General features: G+C 32.8%; 3 protein-coding genes and 1 pseudogene across 4 annotated transcripts; 3 read left to right on the forward strand and 1 right to left on the reverse strand.

The window, feature by feature from the left end:
- The first annotated feature begins 554 nt into the window (after nt 1-554).
- LOC124933718 lies at nt 555-4,561 on the forward strand (annotated as a pseudogene).
- LOC124933892 lies at nt 2,725-6,491 on the forward strand. Of its 2 annotated transcripts, XM_047474334.1 has the most exons (4): nt 2,725-2,884; nt 2,980-3,060; nt 4,167-4,306; nt 4,400-6,491. In XM_047474334.1, the coding sequence occupies exon 4, from the start codon at nt 4,653-4,655 to the stop codon at nt 6,207-6,209; it is 1,557 nt and encodes a 518-aa protein (XP_047330290.1). In that variant the 5' UTR covers nt 2,725-2,884; nt 2,980-3,060; nt 4,167-4,306; nt 4,400-4,652; the 3' UTR covers nt 6,210-6,491. The 2 variants fall into 2 exon arrangements, with proteins under 2 accessions (XP_047330290.1, XP_047330291.1); XM_047474335.1 differs by lacking the exons at nt 2,725-2,884; nt 2,980-3,060 and having other exon boundaries at nt 4,183-4,306; nt 4,404-6,491.
- A 2,218-nt stretch (nt 6,492-8,709) lies between these two features.
- Nucleotides 8,710-10,550, reverse strand: LOC124936086 (40S ribosomal protein S4-1-like). Its single transcript, XM_047476545.1, has 5 exons — nt 10,403-10,550; nt 9,961-10,038; nt 9,695-9,875; nt 9,445-9,542; nt 8,710-9,362 (listed from the first exon to the last, which is right to left on the reverse strand). Exons 1-5 carry the CDS (start codon nt 10,403-10,405, stop codon nt 8,928-8,930), a joined length of 795 nt encoding a protein of 264 aa, XP_047332501.1. The 5' UTR covers nt 10,406-10,550; the 3' UTR covers nt 8,710-8,927.
- A 4,351-nt stretch (nt 10,551-14,901) lies between these two features.
- On the forward strand, nt 14,902-17,042 carry LOC124936033 (lectin-domain containing receptor kinase VI.4-like). Its single transcript, XM_047476483.1, has one exon. The coding sequence runs from the start codon at nt 14,902-14,904 to the stop codon at nt 16,933-16,935; it is 2,034 nt and encodes a 677-aa protein (XP_047332439.1). The 3' UTR covers nt 16,936-17,042.
- Nucleotides 17,043-18,406: the final 1,364 nt, after the last annotated feature.

Genomic DNA, 18,406 nt, shown 5'->3' on the forward strand with positions numbered 1-18,406 from the left:
CTTGAAAAAATATTTAACTCAAAACACAAATATTTTAAGATTGGTAAACTATACATAAAATTATGTCGTTATGAATTTTTTTGAAAAATAAATACAAAATCTTTCTATAATTAAATTTTATCAAACATTTTCTCAAATTACACAATTTCTAATTAGCAAAGTCAACTTCGACAAATTAAAATATGTAAATTTAGAAAACGATACTCAATATTAAAAAACAAATAAGTCAAAGACGTCTCTAAATATCATTTCATTTAAAAATATAACAAATTAAATAAAAAATAAAAATATTACGATTAAAATAAGGTTAAAATAATATGACAACTTTTTTTCATTTGAAAAATGAAACCTAAAATGTCTAAAATTTTAATAATTTAACTTTAATATCAAACAAGTTTTATTATGTTTAGTTCAGTTCAGTTTGATGTAAGTCCTTTCTCATATATTTTCTCCCCCTAATAAAATGGAAAGTCCTTTCTTTTGTCCTTGTCCGTACGCACGGCTTTCTCTATTAAAAGACATAAATACCCTCCCCTCCCCTGCTTCCTCACTCCCCTGCACTGCATACCTGCAAAATATCCATGGATGATTCATCAAGCTTCCGATTGATGAAGAAGAAGAAACAGAAGACAGTAATCAATGAATACGAATTCAGCCATTTCAATCTTCTCTCCGAAGAAATCATCTTTCAAATACTCGACTTACTCAACCAAACCTCATTGCACATCAAATCATTTTCTCTAGTCTGCAAATCCTTCTATTCTATCGAATCTCGTCACCGTTGATCCCTCACACCTCTTCGCTCCCATCACCTGAAAAACATCCTCAATCGCTATCCTCATCTAACCAACCTCGATCTCTCCCTCTGTCCTCGAATCACCGACGCTTCCCTCTCCGTTATTTGTGCGAATTTAGTCGAGATTGATCTGTCGAATGCAACGGAGTTGAAGGATTCTTCGGCTGCTGTAATTGCCGAGGCGAAGAATTTAGAGAAGCTGCGGCTGTCGAGGTGCAAGTTAATTACTGATATTGGAATCGGATGTATAGCTGTTGGCTGTAAGAAATTGAGGTTATTAAACCTGAAATGGTGTTTAGGTATTGGAGATTTAGGGATTGGCTTGCTTGCTGTTAAATGTAAAGAGATTCGTAATCTGAATCTTTCTTTCCTTCCGGTAATTTAGTTTTTCAACTACTTTGATTCAAATTAGGGTTTATCATAACATTAAGACCTGTGTGTTGTTTTTACCAGATCACGAATCATTCTGTGCAAGCAATTCTGAAACTTAAATATCTTGAGGAGCTTGTTCTTGAAGGATGTTTTGGTTTAAATGATGATTGTTTTAGCTGCAATTCATTAAAGGTAAATTGTAAGCCTCTTCTTTATTGTTGTTGATGAAGATATCTGCAATTCTATGATCATTTAACTCTTTAACAGATGCTTAATATCAGCAATCTCGGCTTGTCTTCTCTAACGAATCAATCGAGATGTCTCGAGCAACTCATCTTAGCTGGCTCTCTGGTAATTAGTTCTTTCGAAAGATTCATTGATTTAGGTTTCAACATCTCATTTTGACTGTTAACAGATCACTCATACGTTTGCCAATACTTTGCATAAGCTTTCTGAATTACAATCAATCATACTTGACGGTTGCATGGTTACATGTTCGGGTTTGGAGGCGATAGGAAATTTTGGTGTTCTTCTTCTCTAAGAGAAATAAGCTTGAGAAAATGCTCTGGCGTGACTGACGAAGGTTCATCTTGTCTAGTGGAGAAACATAAGAACTTAAAGAAGCTAGACATTACATGCTGTCGTAAAATCACTTATGTTTCAGTTGCCAATATAACGAAATATTGCAATTCTCTAACTTCTTTGAGGATGGAATCGTGTGTACTGGTCACGAGAGAGGGCATATGTGCTGATTGGGGAACATTGTTGTCTTCTTGAAGAGCTTGACCTCACCGATAATGATATTGGAGATGAAGGTTTGTAAACTTACAGTGTTATGTTTGTATTGTCTGTTCATGATTTTCTGTATCTGGGCTCGATTTGCAGGTCTGAAGTCAATTTCAAGATGTTTGAAACTTTCAATCTTAAAGATAGGAATCTGCTTAAATATAACTGATGAAGGCATTATGCATATTGGAAAGGGCTGTACAAAGCTTGTAGAGCTTGATTTATACAGGTTGACAATCTCTAAATGAATATTTTTTCGTTCTTTCTTTCCCTTATTGTGATGCTTATATGATTTGTTTCTTAAATTCAGATCATCTGGAGTTAAGGACACTGGTCTTATAGCAATTGCTGGTGGCTGCAGTGACCTCGAGAAAATCAACATCTCTTATTGTAAAGACATCACAGACAGTTCATTGATATCATTATCGAAATGTTCGAAATTGAACACACTCGAAAGTAGAGGATGTCCATTCGTTACATCTTTAGGCTTGGCAGCCATTGCAGTCGGTTGTAAGCAGCTCATGAAGCTTGATATAAAGAAGTGCTGCAGTATAGATGATTCAGGAATGATTCCTCTAGCTGGTTTCTCCCAAAACCTTAAACTGGTATTATTTTTTTCTCTTTTGATTTCTCAATGTGGAATATCACGAACTAACTTTTCAAATTCAATGGGAGGATATGCAGATAAATTTGTCTTACAGCTCGGTGACAGATATCGGTCTTCTATCACTCGATTCACTTGCTAGCATCAGCTGCTTATAGAGCATTTCGATCTTTCATTTGAAAAGGCTGTCACCAAACGGATTGGCAACAGTACTTTTGGCATGTGGAGGACTTTCGAAAGTGAAAATCAACTCCTCTTTTAAGTCATTGTTGTCGCAGACAATTCTTAAACACTTGGAAGCTCGTGGCTGCGATTTTCAATGGATAGTTAAGGATTATCAGGCATGTATCTTTGTTTTTACTACAAATTTGTTGTTAGAGGTATGTTTTGAACTGACCATCCCAATTCAATTTCTTGGCAGGATGTTGAATTTGACCCATTATGTTGGAAACTAATGGCTGAAGACATGCAATAACACTCCCTAAGACTGACTTTACAATAAGTATGTCTCCAATTTTCAGATAAGTTAACACATCCTACAATGATTTGACTTTAATTTAAAAGAGATTTAGTAAAAAATAAATAAAAAGTGTTCTTAGTAGTCTCTATTGCTTTAGGGATTGATCCAGGAATTCAAGTTAGGGTGGACTCCAAATAAATTTGGAATTGACTTAGAGTAATAACTGAAAATATGAATAAAACAAGTGTATAAACGTATGTTTTTGTCAATTTTTTATGAATTCGAAAAATAAATAGTGAATTAAATTGAAAAAATTAGAGGTAATGTCAAAAATATATTAATTCGAGGTGGAATCTATATAGGGGCTCAAGTGGGTTGAAGTTCACCCAAAAACTTTTTTTTTTTATTTTTACGATAAAAATGAGACAATTTCCATTATTTTTTTTTCATTATAATTCACTGTTCGTTTATTTAATTATTAAAAAAATAATAAAACCTATTTTTATCAATTTTTATCCAAAATTTTCATTTATTTTATAAACTCACCTAAAACTTTGAATGCCGGATCTGTCCATGATTTAGGCACACCCAAATCTTTATCGAATTGAGTTTTGAGACTTTTAATGCCCCCAACTGAATTGAATATTGTAGGGCGTCTATTTAATTTAAGCCTTTTTGACTATTTGTTTTACTCTTGTTATTTTATATTCTTTTTTATGATTATTTGTTTTACTCTTGCTATTTTACATTCTTTTTATTAAAAATAGAGAAAGGGTTGTTGAACGAAATCATTAATTGCCCACCAAGACCAAATATTAAAAGCATTAATTTAGTGGTTAGCCTATTGATCAAAATATCTAGCCAGTTGGTCAAGAGTCACAAAAGGAAAATAAAATAATTAAAGTCACTAATAAATGTTTGTAATGAATTAGGGTGAGAAAAATGATACAGAATAATTGCATTTAATAAAATATTCAAAGCTATTAAAAGTAAATTCTATATGTTTCTTCTTTCGGTAGGCTTTTAATTTGGCTTTATACATGTCTATTTATGAGTAACACTATTTACATTATATTAATAAATTTTACATATTTATTTATCAAACTATAATAATAATAATAAAAATAAATTTATATAATTGAAAACAGATCATACCAACTGAGAAGGGAATGGTTCGGTTTTCAATTTTCATCCTAGCTGGTATTAACATGTGAGTGTCTGCTCCTCCGGTCAGCCTGTCTGTCCCGTCGTCTTCTTCGTTGGAAAAGCGATTGAAATACGTCCAAAGGTATATTTGAATTCATTTTAGCCCTAGCTAGAAACTGATTCATGATCGGAGATATTATTAGATTGATCGAATAACTGATTAACGATTTTGCAGAAAGATTTGGCATCGGATGATAGTGAGGGTTTCATCTTTCAGATCTTCATGACTTCCCGCTTTCTTCTTCGCTTTTTCATCAAATTTCCGCTGCTAGGTCTTCAGATCTTTCGTGCTCTTGTCGGCGCTAACCATACCGGAGCCCGATTCTGTTCTCGCTAAGTAATCTTCTCTTTCTCTCCTTTTGTTCTTCTTCTTCTTCTAGAAATACACGGAAATACAGTGATATAGTAAACAGTTACACGCATAGACTATGGCATCTCACGCAGCTAAGCCTAGTTTGGTCAGGAATTTTGTAGTACGATTTTTGTTTATCTGCGTCATCGTAATCGCCGTTCGATTCACCTATCTTGTCACCGTCGAAGGTGAATCCTGTTACCATGGAGACTTCTGTTTCTTCACCTTGCCAAAAAACCTCAGATTTCTCGCCGGATTACCACAGTTTAGCTCCTCGGCGATCGCGGTCGTTGACTCCAACAGGCAATCTCCAGCCAAGACCAGCCTTCCTGATCTCTGGTCCACCAACGGATGGAAGAAAACAGTTGACTTCTATTCCTCTGTCTTTCAGGAGCTGATGGCTGATGGTTATCTTTCACCTAGTTCTAAATCACTATGTCTAGATACGCCAATGGGACAAGACGTTTTCGCCTTAAAAGAGGTTGGAGTTTTAGATGCAGTTGGAATTGACAAGAAGGCTTCTAAGCCGCTGGTGATTTCTGGTCGAGCGATTCATCAACCATTTAATAATAACACGTTTGACTTCATCTTCTTCGGCTTAGGAGGGCTTGATGGGGCACTGAGTCAAGGCGAGATAGCTGCTGAGGTTGCCAGGACACTGAAGCCCGAAGGGCATTTTGTGGTTCTGACTTCTTCTCAAGACACTTATAGTTTGCATTCATTCATTAGTTTGTTTAGTAGTTTTGAATTCATTCGTTATCGTGATATCAAAGGCTTCACTTCCTCAATGCCTCGTATACGTGAAATAGTCATGAAGAAAGATAATGAACTAACTGGCCATGGTGGTTCAAGTTCAACAACCCATAAAAAAGCAGTAAAGAAATGCTCTCTTCCAAGCCACAAAAAGCAGCTATTCCGGCAGGCTGAACCATTGATTAAGCAAGAGCCACTGAAACCATGGATAACACTGAAGAAGAATCTACAGAATATAAAGTACCTTTCTTCAATGACTGACATCAACTTCAAGAGAAGGTATGTATATGTGGATGTTGGATCGCGTAGCTACGGCTCGAGCATAGTGAGTTGGTTCAAGAAACAATACCCAAAACAGAACAAGACCTTTGAAATATATGCAATTGAAGCTGATAAAGCTTTTCACGATGAGTATAAATTGAAGAAAGGTGTTACATTGTTGCCATATGCAGCCTGGGTGAAGAATGAATCACTGTTCTTCGAGGTCAATCATGACCCGGGTCGAGAAAAGGAAGAAAAAGAGGAAGGGAGAGGTATGGGAAGGATTAAGACAGTGCAGTCTTCAACTAATGGCGCCAGTTCTATCCATAATATCCAGGGTTTTGATTTTGCGGATTGGTTGAAGAACACTGTATCCGATAGGGATTTTGTGGTGATGAAGATGGACGTGGAAGGGACTGAATTCAATCTAATACCTAGATTGTTTGAGACAGGAGCTATTTGTTTGATTGATGAAATATTCCTGGAATGTCATTACAATAGGTGGCAGAAATGCTGTCCTGGGAAAAGATCGCCCAAGTACGAGAAAACGTATGATCAGTGTTTGCAGCTCTTTACTTCTCTTAGACAGAGTGGAGTTCTTGTTCATCAATGGTGGTAACACCAAAATCAATTCATTTACTTTCATGTAATTTTAATGGCAAACATGTTGTGTATCCTCGCATAGATTGTTCCTCTTAGTAATGTAAACTGTGTTTTATTAGAAAAAAACAAATTTATCCTACTATAGAAACATGTGCAATTTTAGTTATTTTGTTCATAATAGGATGAACAAGTCCAGATCTATTTTACCCTTTTAATCTTCTTCATCTTACAGATTTCACTGTAATAAGTTCTTTTACTTCAGGAAGAAAAAATGCAGCTTCTTTTGTACTTTCTTGGACATGGCTATTTATTACCTTTTTGGTTATTCTGCATTTTCTTGGACAGCTTCTTCTGTAATATTACTTTTCAGGCAAAACTATTTCACTGACCAGCAGAGTCGGGTTACAGAATCGTCATCATCATCGCCACATATGGTTTCGGGGATATTCCAAGTTTGTATCAATGATATCCAACAGGAAAGAAAGGGGTTAATCAATCAAGATGGCATGACTGTTTGAGAGGTAAGAACTACTTGTGTTTGCTTTATGTCTGTAACCTTGTGTTGTATCATTCTATTGAAATTTCAAACCTTTCCTTTTGCGATTTATTTAGATTGTTGGTCAAGAGTATATTTAAATGTTATGCCCTACTTCTTAAACAAAATTCCCTTTTGTAATAGTGTTTGAGTAACTGTTCTTGTTATTTTATTTGTACTTATAAATGGGTGTAAAAACATTTATAAATGGATATGTTGAAGCTCAATCTTTATGCCTAGATTCCCTAGTTCTAGTTCTACCCTTTATTTGCCCTTTTGAAGTGTTCAGAATAATGTTCATCTTTGAAGTTTCTCCAGATATAATAAATAGCCTTGGTAAAGATAATAAACATACTATTTTTACCTTTGAGTTTTTTGCCAATTGCCATTGATCTACCTGTTATATTCTATATAACTTACCTCTCCAAGTTCTTGCCTCTAGTTTGGTTCTAGTTTTTTACTTCAATTTCCTATCTTTTGTTTTCAATTTCCTATCTTTGAGTTGGTTCAAGTGATTGAGTTGCTTACAATCTGAGTTGTATGTAGTATGTTGATTTTGGCGTATAATAATGTGTTACCATTGATTTGATTTGGGTTGGGGATTAAGTGAAAATAGGTTCTTTGTCTATTTATGAATATAATATAGTTTAGCCTTAGTGTAAAAAAGGGAATGACAGTTTTACTTGAGTTGCCCCTAAGACAGTATAGTACCTATACAAATCTTAACTTAAAAAAAATATCAAAATTTAAATTTTGTATTAAATCTATAAAATGACTTAATAAGAAAGGGTTTGAACTTTAAAAATAAAAATATTACAACTAAATTTTTGGTAGGAGCCCGCCACACGCCTAAATCATTTCCCTTATGATTCTTAACACTCTTGAACCATTCATCCAGACATCTCTCCCATTTTCTCATCATCTTCATCTTTGAAAACGCAAGGACCTCGCAGGCTCGCTATCTCGTCGTGTCTTCTACTGACAATCCTCATGCAATTCCCGGAATACAAAAGTTGAAGGAGGAACTGATGGTGCCAGTTGCTCCTAAGGTTTCACTTGCTCGTCATATGTATGCATGCGGATGAGTGTGAATCCTCCATTAACCGAACAGATCAAGTGAGATATCAAATGACCTTATATCGTTCTATTCTTATATCGTTCTATTTTCCACTCTTCAGATTCATTATATTTTTTGATTTGGTATTCATTCGCATAGTTCTTATTATTATGGAGCAGATTTGTTGTTACAGATACATCATGACATGGTCATTATCTAACCTTTTTTTTTTATTATGACAGCAATGTATCAAAGAACTTTCTTTTCTTAATAGCACGTAAATTCGAAAACTGCAGGTGGCAAAATAAAACAATGATGTTCAGGATTCATTGAAGGAGATTTTCTAACATAACAGGTTCATCAATCACAATTTTATTATTGTTGTGTCAGATAGGTTGAAGCCATAAAAAATGATTGCAGAATATGTTGCTAAATTGAGAATGGTTGGGTAATAGACATGGTATGAAACAACCTTAAACAGAAAGAAGAAAATTAATATTCTCATTTGTTTGAGAATATTCAAGCGTATTTTCGCAATTTCATGATGGTTAGTTTATATTCAAGTTCCATAGCAACAATAATAATCTTCTATAAATAAATAATGATATAATAAGTACTCGACTGTAACTGTTTCAGCTTCTTTGATTTTATGCACTGATATATATAGTCAGTTGTAACACCTAAATTATCTTAGGCAAAAATTTTAAAGTCCCATTTCTGAGTTTTTGAATCTGATCAAAATGCAAAAAAACAGATTTCTTCAACAATTTTGCATCTGAATCAAAATCTAGGTAAATAAATAAAAATTAAAGTGTTTTCAAATGAGACATTATTTGACCTATTGAATCCTTAAAGTTAACAAATACACCCAGGTCATCAAGTTGCACAAAATCATAACAGAATAGTAGTTTCAAAACAGGTCTATAATCCTTAAAGAACATAAGAAGCATGTGGATTCTTAAACCAAAAATGTTACTCTTATAAAGTATTACTACTAAAGGAAGAAAGAAATGAGAGTAACAAAGTTCAACTGAGAATAACAAAGTCATTCAGAGGTTAAATAAAATGGTCCAAAACCAGAACATCAAAATAGAGAGAAAAAACCAACCATTCATCACGAGAACTGTTTTCACACTTTGTTCTTATGCAGCTGCACCAGTAAGGGCAGCTTGCCTCTTCTTAGCCTCCTCAATGATAGTCAACTTAATACCCTTGCCCTTAGGAAGAGACACCCATGGCTTAGTTCCTTTACCTATAGTGAACACATTGCCCAATCTGGTAGCAAATTCATGACCAGTAGAATCCTGTACATGAATAGTCTCGAAACTTCCCTTATGCTTCTCCCTGTTCTTGATAACACCAACACGACCCCTATTCCTTCCTCCAGTCACCATCACAACATTCCCAACATCAAACTTGATGAAATCAACAATCTTGTTTGATTCTAGGTCAAACTTGATTGTGTCATTAGCCTTGATGAGCGGGTCTGGGTAGCGAATAGTTCTTCCATCATAAGTGTTGATGTAAGGAATACCCTTTGATCCGAACTGAACTGAACGAACTTTGCATAGCTTATACTGCAGAGTCAAAAGAAGAACAAAATTAAACATTTAAATTCTTTAGGGAGTTACTAAAAATATAGAATTGGCCAGGACAAACCTTGGCCTCATCATCCCTGATAGAGTGGAGTCTGAAACGACCTTTGGTGTCATAAAGGAGACGGAAATTCTCATTTGTCTTGGGAATTGACACAACATCTGAACCAGAATTACAGGTTTTAGATAAGTTAGAATACTAAATTTTAAGAATATATTGGTAATGAACCCAATAAACCACTTTTTTCTATCAAACAGGATTCTTTACAAACAAAAGATCAAAGAAGCAAGGTTGTGAATAATGTTTTACATACCCATGAAACCAGCAGGATAAGTCTTGTCAGTTCGGACCTTTCCATCAACAAGAATATGGCGTTGCATCACAATTGAGACAACTTCACCATAAGTCAAAGCATACTTCAACCTGTTCCTCAGAATGAGGATCAATGGAAGACATTCCCTAGATTTGTGAGGTCCAGATGATGGTTTGGGAGCCTAAATCATTAAATAACATTAGATCCATCTACAACATTTAACATAATAGAAGAAAACAAGATAATTGTGATGTTAGGTTACTCACAAATGCACCACCAAGCTTGTCAAGCATCCAATGCTTGGGCGCATTGAGCCTCTTTAAGTGCTTCTTCAATCCTCTCGCCTGGTAATCAATAAAGCAGATAGTCAAAAGAAGAATAACAAGTAAATGCAGCAGATAAATCTTAAAGAATATTCATTTCATTCTAAATGTACAAAACTGAAACTGGTCTATTCGTATCGATTATAAACCTAATGTGATGCATTAAGTATCAAAATCGTTGAGTCAGAACAAATAACTCTCCATTATAACGCATCATACTGGTAATAAAGTCTACAACGGACATCAAATCGTGAGTGATTGTTCATCACAAAAGAATGGTACTCATTAGATTTTGAAGTTCTTTAGGAAAAACGAATCTAGCGCGATTTTATAGAGATTGAGAGCATAGAAAAGAGAAGGCGATATGAGAAAGAAAGAGGCAAACCATATCGGAAGAGCTAGCTGAGATAGGAACCCTAGAATCCGGACTTTTTCACAGCGCCTGCTTACCTGCGACTCTGCTTCCTCACAGATGATGATGAGGAGATGAGGAAGAAGATAAACCCTTTCAGGCTGAGTATATGCGGCCGCGCCCTAATTTCCTAACCAAATTCATGTTGGGCCGTTGATTTCCATTCGCTTTTAATCTGGGCCTTTTTTTCATATGTGAATTGGCCTAATATTAAGTCCAGTAGTTTTGCTCGCATTGGACCCAATAAAATTATTCCGTTTTAGGAGTTTAATATTATTATATATATAATTAAATATTTTGTTGTAATATTAAATTAAATATAATATTATTATTTAACATAATTTAATTAACGAACTATTCTTTCTCCAAAAAAATAAAAATAAAAATAAAAATAGAAAAACTTTAGTTTAATGATTTTTCTAATATCAAGAATGGCTCGGTTTCTGGTTTTGAGATTTAAGTTAGTAAATTTGATATTATGTTTATCTAGATTGGATATCGTGTAGAACTCAGTTTTTGGTGGGAAGTTTATTTTTCATCCATGTCGATTATTTTAGTGACTTTTTTTTTCGAGTATGTGTTCATCATCTTTGTAACGATAAAAGATGAAGTGGTTAAATCTGGAGTTATTTCTTGTTTTTTCAATAATTAGTTATTTTGAACTGATATTACATTTGAAATACCTCTAACAAATATTATCATTTTTTTTTTATGAATTTCTCATTATTTTGACCATATATATACAAATGACCAGTTATTATTTGGTATAGAATATTTTTCGGACAATTTTTACTACCGCTTATGATGATCGCAGACGAATGGAAACATAAAATTGTCCTTTTCTCTTCGCGAGAGCTCCCGAAGTGCTAATTTCGGACCAACTCTTATACGGCAGAGGTTCATGCCTTGTGTGGTTTGTCTAAATGTAATCGACAGAGTTTGCTTTCTTTTCTTCGCCCTTATTAGTTTAGTCTGCCCTCTACCTTTCATCGGCTTACCCCCCAAAGTTAGCTGTTGATCATCCTGTGGGTGGCACATCTTCACCACTTCGTAACCTATGATTTTCTTCGAAACCTTTTGCTCTACTTAATTGGTTTATTCAGTTTGATCTACTTTTTCACTCATTATTTGGAACTCAAACAAGTTTCGTCTTTTAGTCAACCTAAAAAAGTGTATGATATCTCAGTTGTAATTTTAATTTTTACAAATTTGATATTGTTTAATATCTAAATTATCATTTAATAGTTTGAGTGTTCAAATATTATATTGTATTATTTGGAAATTAATTTATTTTATTTTTTTATATCTAACTCTTTTTCTTGAAAAGGAAGAAACTCCTCTTAAAAAATTAATAATTAAATATAAATTCATAAGTTTATTGACCTAGCGAGGAAGCTTCTAGCTCAAGCCATTATTCTTCTTTGTTAAATTTAGGTGAGAGCAACACGTCATTTGTTTAAGATTTGATCATTTGTATACACTTCAACGACACTAACTTTTATTTATTTAGTCAACTAATATTTTATAATATCCAACAATATTTTTTATTTGAGATTTTCTAGTGTTCATATAAGAAAGTGACGTTGTACTTGGTATAACAAATAAATCTACAAATATAGAATTATAGAATATATATATATATATGAATGAATATTATTTTGATAGACATGTCTAAATCAAACTATATATTATTATTTTCACACTATCTTATCATCTTCACATTATACGAGATTCGATTTAAGAAGTCGACTCAGTAAAAAGTCGAATAGCTCGAACGTAGGCAATTGTCTTATTCAAAGATAGGACCGGGTGACTTCTCCCCTTCTTATTGTTCAGAGCAACCTAGCCAAATATTATTTGGCTATAGGCAATAGAGGGTTCTTTTTCGTATTTTTCAAAGGTATTTTCAAATGGGTTGTTGTTATTTTATTATACTTAAACGATTATCGTTTACAATATTTTTGCATTAACCATTTACAAATATATTTAAAACTAACTTTAAAATCCCAATGGCATAACTTCTAGTTCAAACTATATTATCTTTTAAAGTCAAAGTAAAATATTATTAAATTTCTTATATTTATATTAGTCTCTTTTGAAAATATGGTTAATAAAGCTAAATGACATATAACATTATTTGTTTTACTAAAATGATTTGTAAGCTTATTTTTATTTTGAATAATAGAACTGTATTTATTTATATGTTAAAATACATAAATCTTATAAAACATACAAACACAAACTCCTATAACGTGAGGTTAAAATCCAAAAATGAAGAGATCCCATGGAGTTTCAAAACCAATAAAATATTTAAAATTCTAGCTACGATTAACGTATAAACAAAAACAATTCTTTAATAAAAAAAAAAGAATAACTTTACCAATTGTGTGATTCTTAAATATGTGAATTGTAGTCTCTACTAATTAAACAATATTCTTAAGAACAAATATTGTGATGCTATCACTTAAAAAAATTTAAGTTGAATTTAACGTTCTAAATTTCTAAATTAAAAAATATCTTATACTCGTAAGTTTATTATTTGAAACTTTTGTTGCTTGTTTTTTATAAATATTATATTTATGTGTGAATATCACAATTCAATATTAAAAATTTATAAAAACAGTTTACGATTAAGTGTCCAGTCGAGAAGAACCATTTATATTTCATTTTTGTTATTCATTAGTTGTTAATTGAATAATTAGTGAAGTTACAAAACTTCACTATTCAAAGACAAGTTATTCAAGTTGATATGTTAAGCTATAATTCATATAACCACTTTCCCTATTCTACTTAATTATAAATTACTCACAACAATTTAAATAACAATACAAAAAATCATTAAAAAAATCAAATAAGTTAGACTCTTTGTATGCTTAAAATTAATAATTAATGTGTTAATAAAGTAAGGGAACTATTGATGTGTGGATTTTTTTTATTATAAAAATTACATTTGTACTTTTATGCAAACCGTATAAAACAAATGGTTTATAACAAGCCAACCTTCAATGATCTCTTAATTGGAACAATTCATTGAATTAAATTATGCCTTAATCTTTAGTCTTCCATATAACTGGTGTAAATCCCCCCAATTTTGACTATTCCAATGTCATATATAAACCCTTAGTCGTCCATTGACTTAATTAATTTAGTTTAGCTTATAAAGCAAATATATAATAATTTATTATACTAATTTTAATCAATAATTTATTATACACAAGCCAACCTTCAATGATGGAACTTTGGTTATTAGGATTTTTCTACAATTTTATATCATCATTTAATCAATCATTTCAATCATCTAATTACACTTCTATATATTTAAATATCAAAATTATCTTTTATTTAATTATTTATAATTTTTTTTAACACTTAAAAACTAGTTTTTTAAATATTTAATCAAATATAATTTTATAAGGAAAAAATCAGAAAAAAAAATCAATAACCACTATCTATCTCAGAGATACGTTAGACCGGTCTAACTCTAACGATTAAACTGAATAAATTAAAACAAATAAAAAGAATAATTTAAAACGATTAAATAAGAATATTAGTATAATAAAATAGATCGTATTTAATAAAATTTATTATTTGATGAAGAGCATGCAAGATTTAACATATAAGGTGAATCAAACCTTCGTTATTCTATTATACTTTGGGAGAACACGATTTAATATATATATATATATATATATATATATATATATAATTCACCAACCTAATTATTATTTTTCAAATTAAGTCTGCTAAATAGTTTATTTGGTATAATTTTGTTGCCCCTTCAATTTGTTATCGATATTATTTATTTTACTTTAGTATGTATTTGGGTAATTGACAATCGAAAAATATATTGAAATTTTTTATTTTTAATTTTTAATAAAAACATATTATTTTGGTCTTCTTTTTTTAGGTACAAATTTTAAACAATTTATTTATTCTACTAAAACAAAACAAAAAATAATACCAAATATAAAAATAGTTAAGGGTTAAATAAAAGTACGAAGATTTATATAAATATCTAATAATTGTAGATTTTTTTTTATTTACTATTTTAAACTCGAATTTGGATAGTTTATATTATATGATGCTCGAATTTTGAATTGTATTATATAAAACTTCAATTATAATAAAAGATTTTCTCAGATTACATGTACATTCATTTTCATACCATATAACATAATACTTAATTTAAAAAGAAATATCCAAAACATTTCTAAATATGATTTTATTTAAAAATATGATAAAATAATAATAAAAAAATAATACGTTAAAATAATATAAAAAAAAAACTATAATGATATATATAAACGAATTAAATTTCTGACTTTTATCAATCAATTTGATATTTCATTTCCTGAAAATTTGAGGAAGTTTCTAATCTAGCAATGGAAAACCGTGTCCCCTTCTAGCTTTATAAGTAATCATTTGAAGATGCATAGAAGAATAGGAGATACAAAGCTTTTGCCTCCACAAAAATGGCAGCTGCACTTTACATTCTTCTTCTCTTTCATTTCATTCATCAAACCAATTCATTGAGTTTTTCATACACAGGATTCAACCAGTCGAATCTCGAACTACAAGGATCCGCCCAAGTTACTCAACCCTTCGGCGCCTTAAGACTCACCGACTTTTCAAAAAACGTAATCGGCCATGCGTTTCACCCATCTCCAATGAAATTCTTCACCAAAAACTCTTCAACTTCATCCCCAATCAACGTTTCATCCTTCAGCACATACTTCATCTTCGCCATCGATTCTCCAGACGCTCCACACGGCGGTTTCGGTTTCGCCTTCACTCTTTCTCCTCAAAAGGATTTCCCCGGAGCTGAACCCGGTCATTACATGGGTATCTTCAATTCAACAAACGACGCCGAGGATTCAAACCACATTCTAGCCGTCGAATTCGACACTGTTAATGGACTCAACGAGGGTTCGGATACAGACGGTAATCACATCGGGATCAACGTCAATGGAATGGATTCAATCGCGTCTGAGCCTGTTGCGTATCTTCCGTCCAATGATTCGGACAAGAAGGAGGAGTTTTCAATGGAATCTGGCGATCCGATTCAAGTATGGATTGATTTCGACGGAGATACCAATTACCTTAACATAACAATCGCTCCTCTTAACGTTTCTAAGCCTAGACCTCTGAAATCTAGAAAAGTCAATTTACCTGGTTCACTTCTAGAGGAAATGTATATTGGATTCTCGGCGGCGACAGGGCATAAGACGAGTTCTCATTACATCCTTGGATGGAACTTTACCACAGAAGGAACCGCGCCCCCCATTGATATTTCCAATCTACCCTTCACGCCCAAAACGAAGAAACGCCGCACAGGTTTGAGTTCTACTGTGAAAGCCCTTCTCGGTGCATTATCTAGTTCGATAGTTTTGTTATTCGGAGCTCTTGCTTATTTCATTGTTTATCAAAGGAGAATGGGTGAATTCGATCGTTTGGAAGATTGGGAAATGGATTACCCACATAGGTTTAAGTACAAAGATCTACATTTAGCAACAAAAGGGTTCAACGAAACAGAGCTAATTGGAACGGGGGGATTCGGTTCGGTTTACAAAGGTGTTTTACCTAGTTCGGGGTCGGAGGTCGCGGTTAAGAAGATTCGTAACGATTCGGTTCAAGGGATGAGGGAATTCGTCGCGGAAATTGAAAGTTTAGGCCGTCTAAGGCATAAGAACTTGGTGAATCTTCAAGGTTGGTGCAAGAGGAAGAACAAGCTATTACTTATCTATGATTATATCCCAAGAGGGAGTCTCTATACTTTATTACTCAAGCCTAGGGTTGGATGCATCCTTAGATGGGATCAACGGATGAGAATCATGAATGACGTGGCGGCGGGGCTATTGTATCTCCACCACGAGTGGGAGCAAGTGGTGATTCATCGCGACGTGAAAGCTAGCAATGTCCTTATTGATCGCGACATGGGAGCTCGCTTAGGCGATTTTGGCCTCGCGAGGTTGTATAGCCACGGGCAGAACTCTCACAACACGAAAGTTGTGGGGACAATAGGGTACATTGCTCCCGAGTTGGCGAAAACCGGGAGTTCTTCAACCAGCTCGGATGTGTTTGCCTTTGGGGTAGTTGTACTTGAGATTGTTTGTGGACGTGGTCCTATCATTTATGATGTGGATCACGATCATATGATGTTGGTGGATTGGATAATTGAACATCTTCAAAGGGGCGAAACGGATATGATTGATTTTGTTGATACTAGATTGGGAGGAGAATATGACTCTGAAGAAGCGAGGAAAGTTTTGAGACTCGGCCTTGTTTGTTGTCACCCGGATGCAAAATCTAGGCCTAGTATGAGACAAGTAACGCGTTACCTTGACGGAGACGATTCGATTCCTAGGATCGAGGAAGATTTGCGCTATGCAATCTCTATATATGCTTATGGATCGATGAGAAGCCAATTAGGGTCGGCAATTTCAACCGATGATAAGTCATCTCCTCTTGAGGATGTCTCTTTTAATTCATTAGAAATTGGGAGATAGATAGTTTAATGAATGAATTAATCCCCTATGTAGGTTATTCTCTTGTAAACTATTTGTACATATGTAATAACATTGAAGTTATTGCTTTAAAGTTATATTTTATTTAATGATAATATTTAACTATATTGATCTTCATTTACAATAACTTTCACATAATCATTTGTGTATTGCATTCTAACTTCTAAATTTTACTTGCCTCTTAAGTCTTTGTCATAGACTATATTGTTCACTCTAAACTCTCAAGCCCAGAGGAGACGTAGATTTTGTATTGTTTTCTTTGTATAACTGGCTTTTCGATCATTTTCAAAAATTAATGTCACTACAAATACATCTCCGATTCAACTTACGTTTTTATAGCTCTCTCACGGTTCTCAAACGCTTTATTTGATTATCAAATATGTAATGATAAATCTCTTTAAGTAACAAATTTTCCATCTACGTAAGCTATGTCTCGATTTCTTTCTTGTGGCTTTAGGTTCATCATCCAATAGGATAGACACAAATTCATTGTCAAAGTCTATTTTCAGTAACATGTTCTCTGAGCTTCGTCGACATGAAATATATCGTTTCAGATATCAAGATATGCAATTATGTACAGATCTAATTGGAAATTGTTATAATTATTTAAGTTGGAATTTATAACTAAGTTTTAAGGTTAAAAAAAGCGAAAAAAATTTTAAATGATAGTTTTGAAAATTTTATTTAAATATTCAAATTTGTATTTATATAATAACTTTGATGAAAAGACTTCCAACAAGATAATATTATTTAAATGGAGTAACTTAATTAGTTAAACAACACAATATAATATGTATTTATGTGATATCACTTTAATGACATCTTAATTAATTAAGTCTAATATAGCTTATGATTATCTAGTACTTGCAATCATCTCTATCATTTTAATATCACATGGTAAAATATTATTATTATAATAGCATATGTAATATTTCAACATCCTCCATGGGTCATTTTCATGAGTAGTGGCAAAATTGTAACTGGCACTTCTGAAAACCACATATACAAACAGTTTTTTTTTTTCAATTCAATAGAAGTTGAAAAATATGGGCTATGGAAAATACCATACAAGTACATTGAAACATACCCACAAAAGGGACCACATGGAATTGATAGAAAAAAAGCTTGTGTCATCAATAAAAATAAAAATAAAACATAAGTCTTCGATCGCGTTTGACCCTAAATCATGTTGTGTTACCTACACGTAAACGTACCATTTTCTATAGATTTGATTTAAATATTTTTTAGGTTTGACAAATTATCGTTATGTCATGTTCAAACCTGTTCATACACATGTTATTACACATTGTATAAAAAATCAGGAACATGATTAAAAAAAATAATGACAATTATAACTTGCTAATGGACTTTATATTCCTAAACACGAAAAAAAGCTTTCTCAATTTTTTAACATGCATGGCCTATTATGGAAATGATAAAAATGACATCTATT

This window comes from Impatiens glandulifera, chromosome 4, assembly GCF_907164915.1.
Source record: "Impatiens glandulifera chromosome 4, dImpGla2.1, whole genome shotgun sequence".
Classification (NCBI taxonomy): domain Eukaryota; kingdom Viridiplantae; phylum Streptophyta; class Magnoliopsida; order Ericales; family Balsaminaceae; genus Impatiens; species Impatiens glandulifera.

Bases quoted from the DNA above. Each gene is read 5' to 3' on its own strand.
- LOC124933892 (XM_047474334.1), top strand. From the start codon at position 4,653: ATGGCATCTCACGCAGCTAAGCCTAGTTTGGTCAGGAATTTTGTAGTA.
- LOC124936086 (XM_047476545.1), bottom strand. The intron at 9,876-9,960 runs GTGAGTAACCTA...TTAATGATTTAG, and splicing joins ACAAGCTTGGTGGTGCATTT to GCTCCCAAACCATCATCTGG. The intron at 9,363-9,444 runs GTTTGTCCTGGC...TTGACTCTGCAG, and splicing joins TCAGGGATGATGAGGCCAAG to TATAAGCTATGCAAAGTTCG.
- LOC124936033 (XM_047476483.1), top strand. From the start codon at position 14,902: ATGGCAGCTGCACTTTACATTCTTCTTCTCTTTCATTTCATTCATCAA.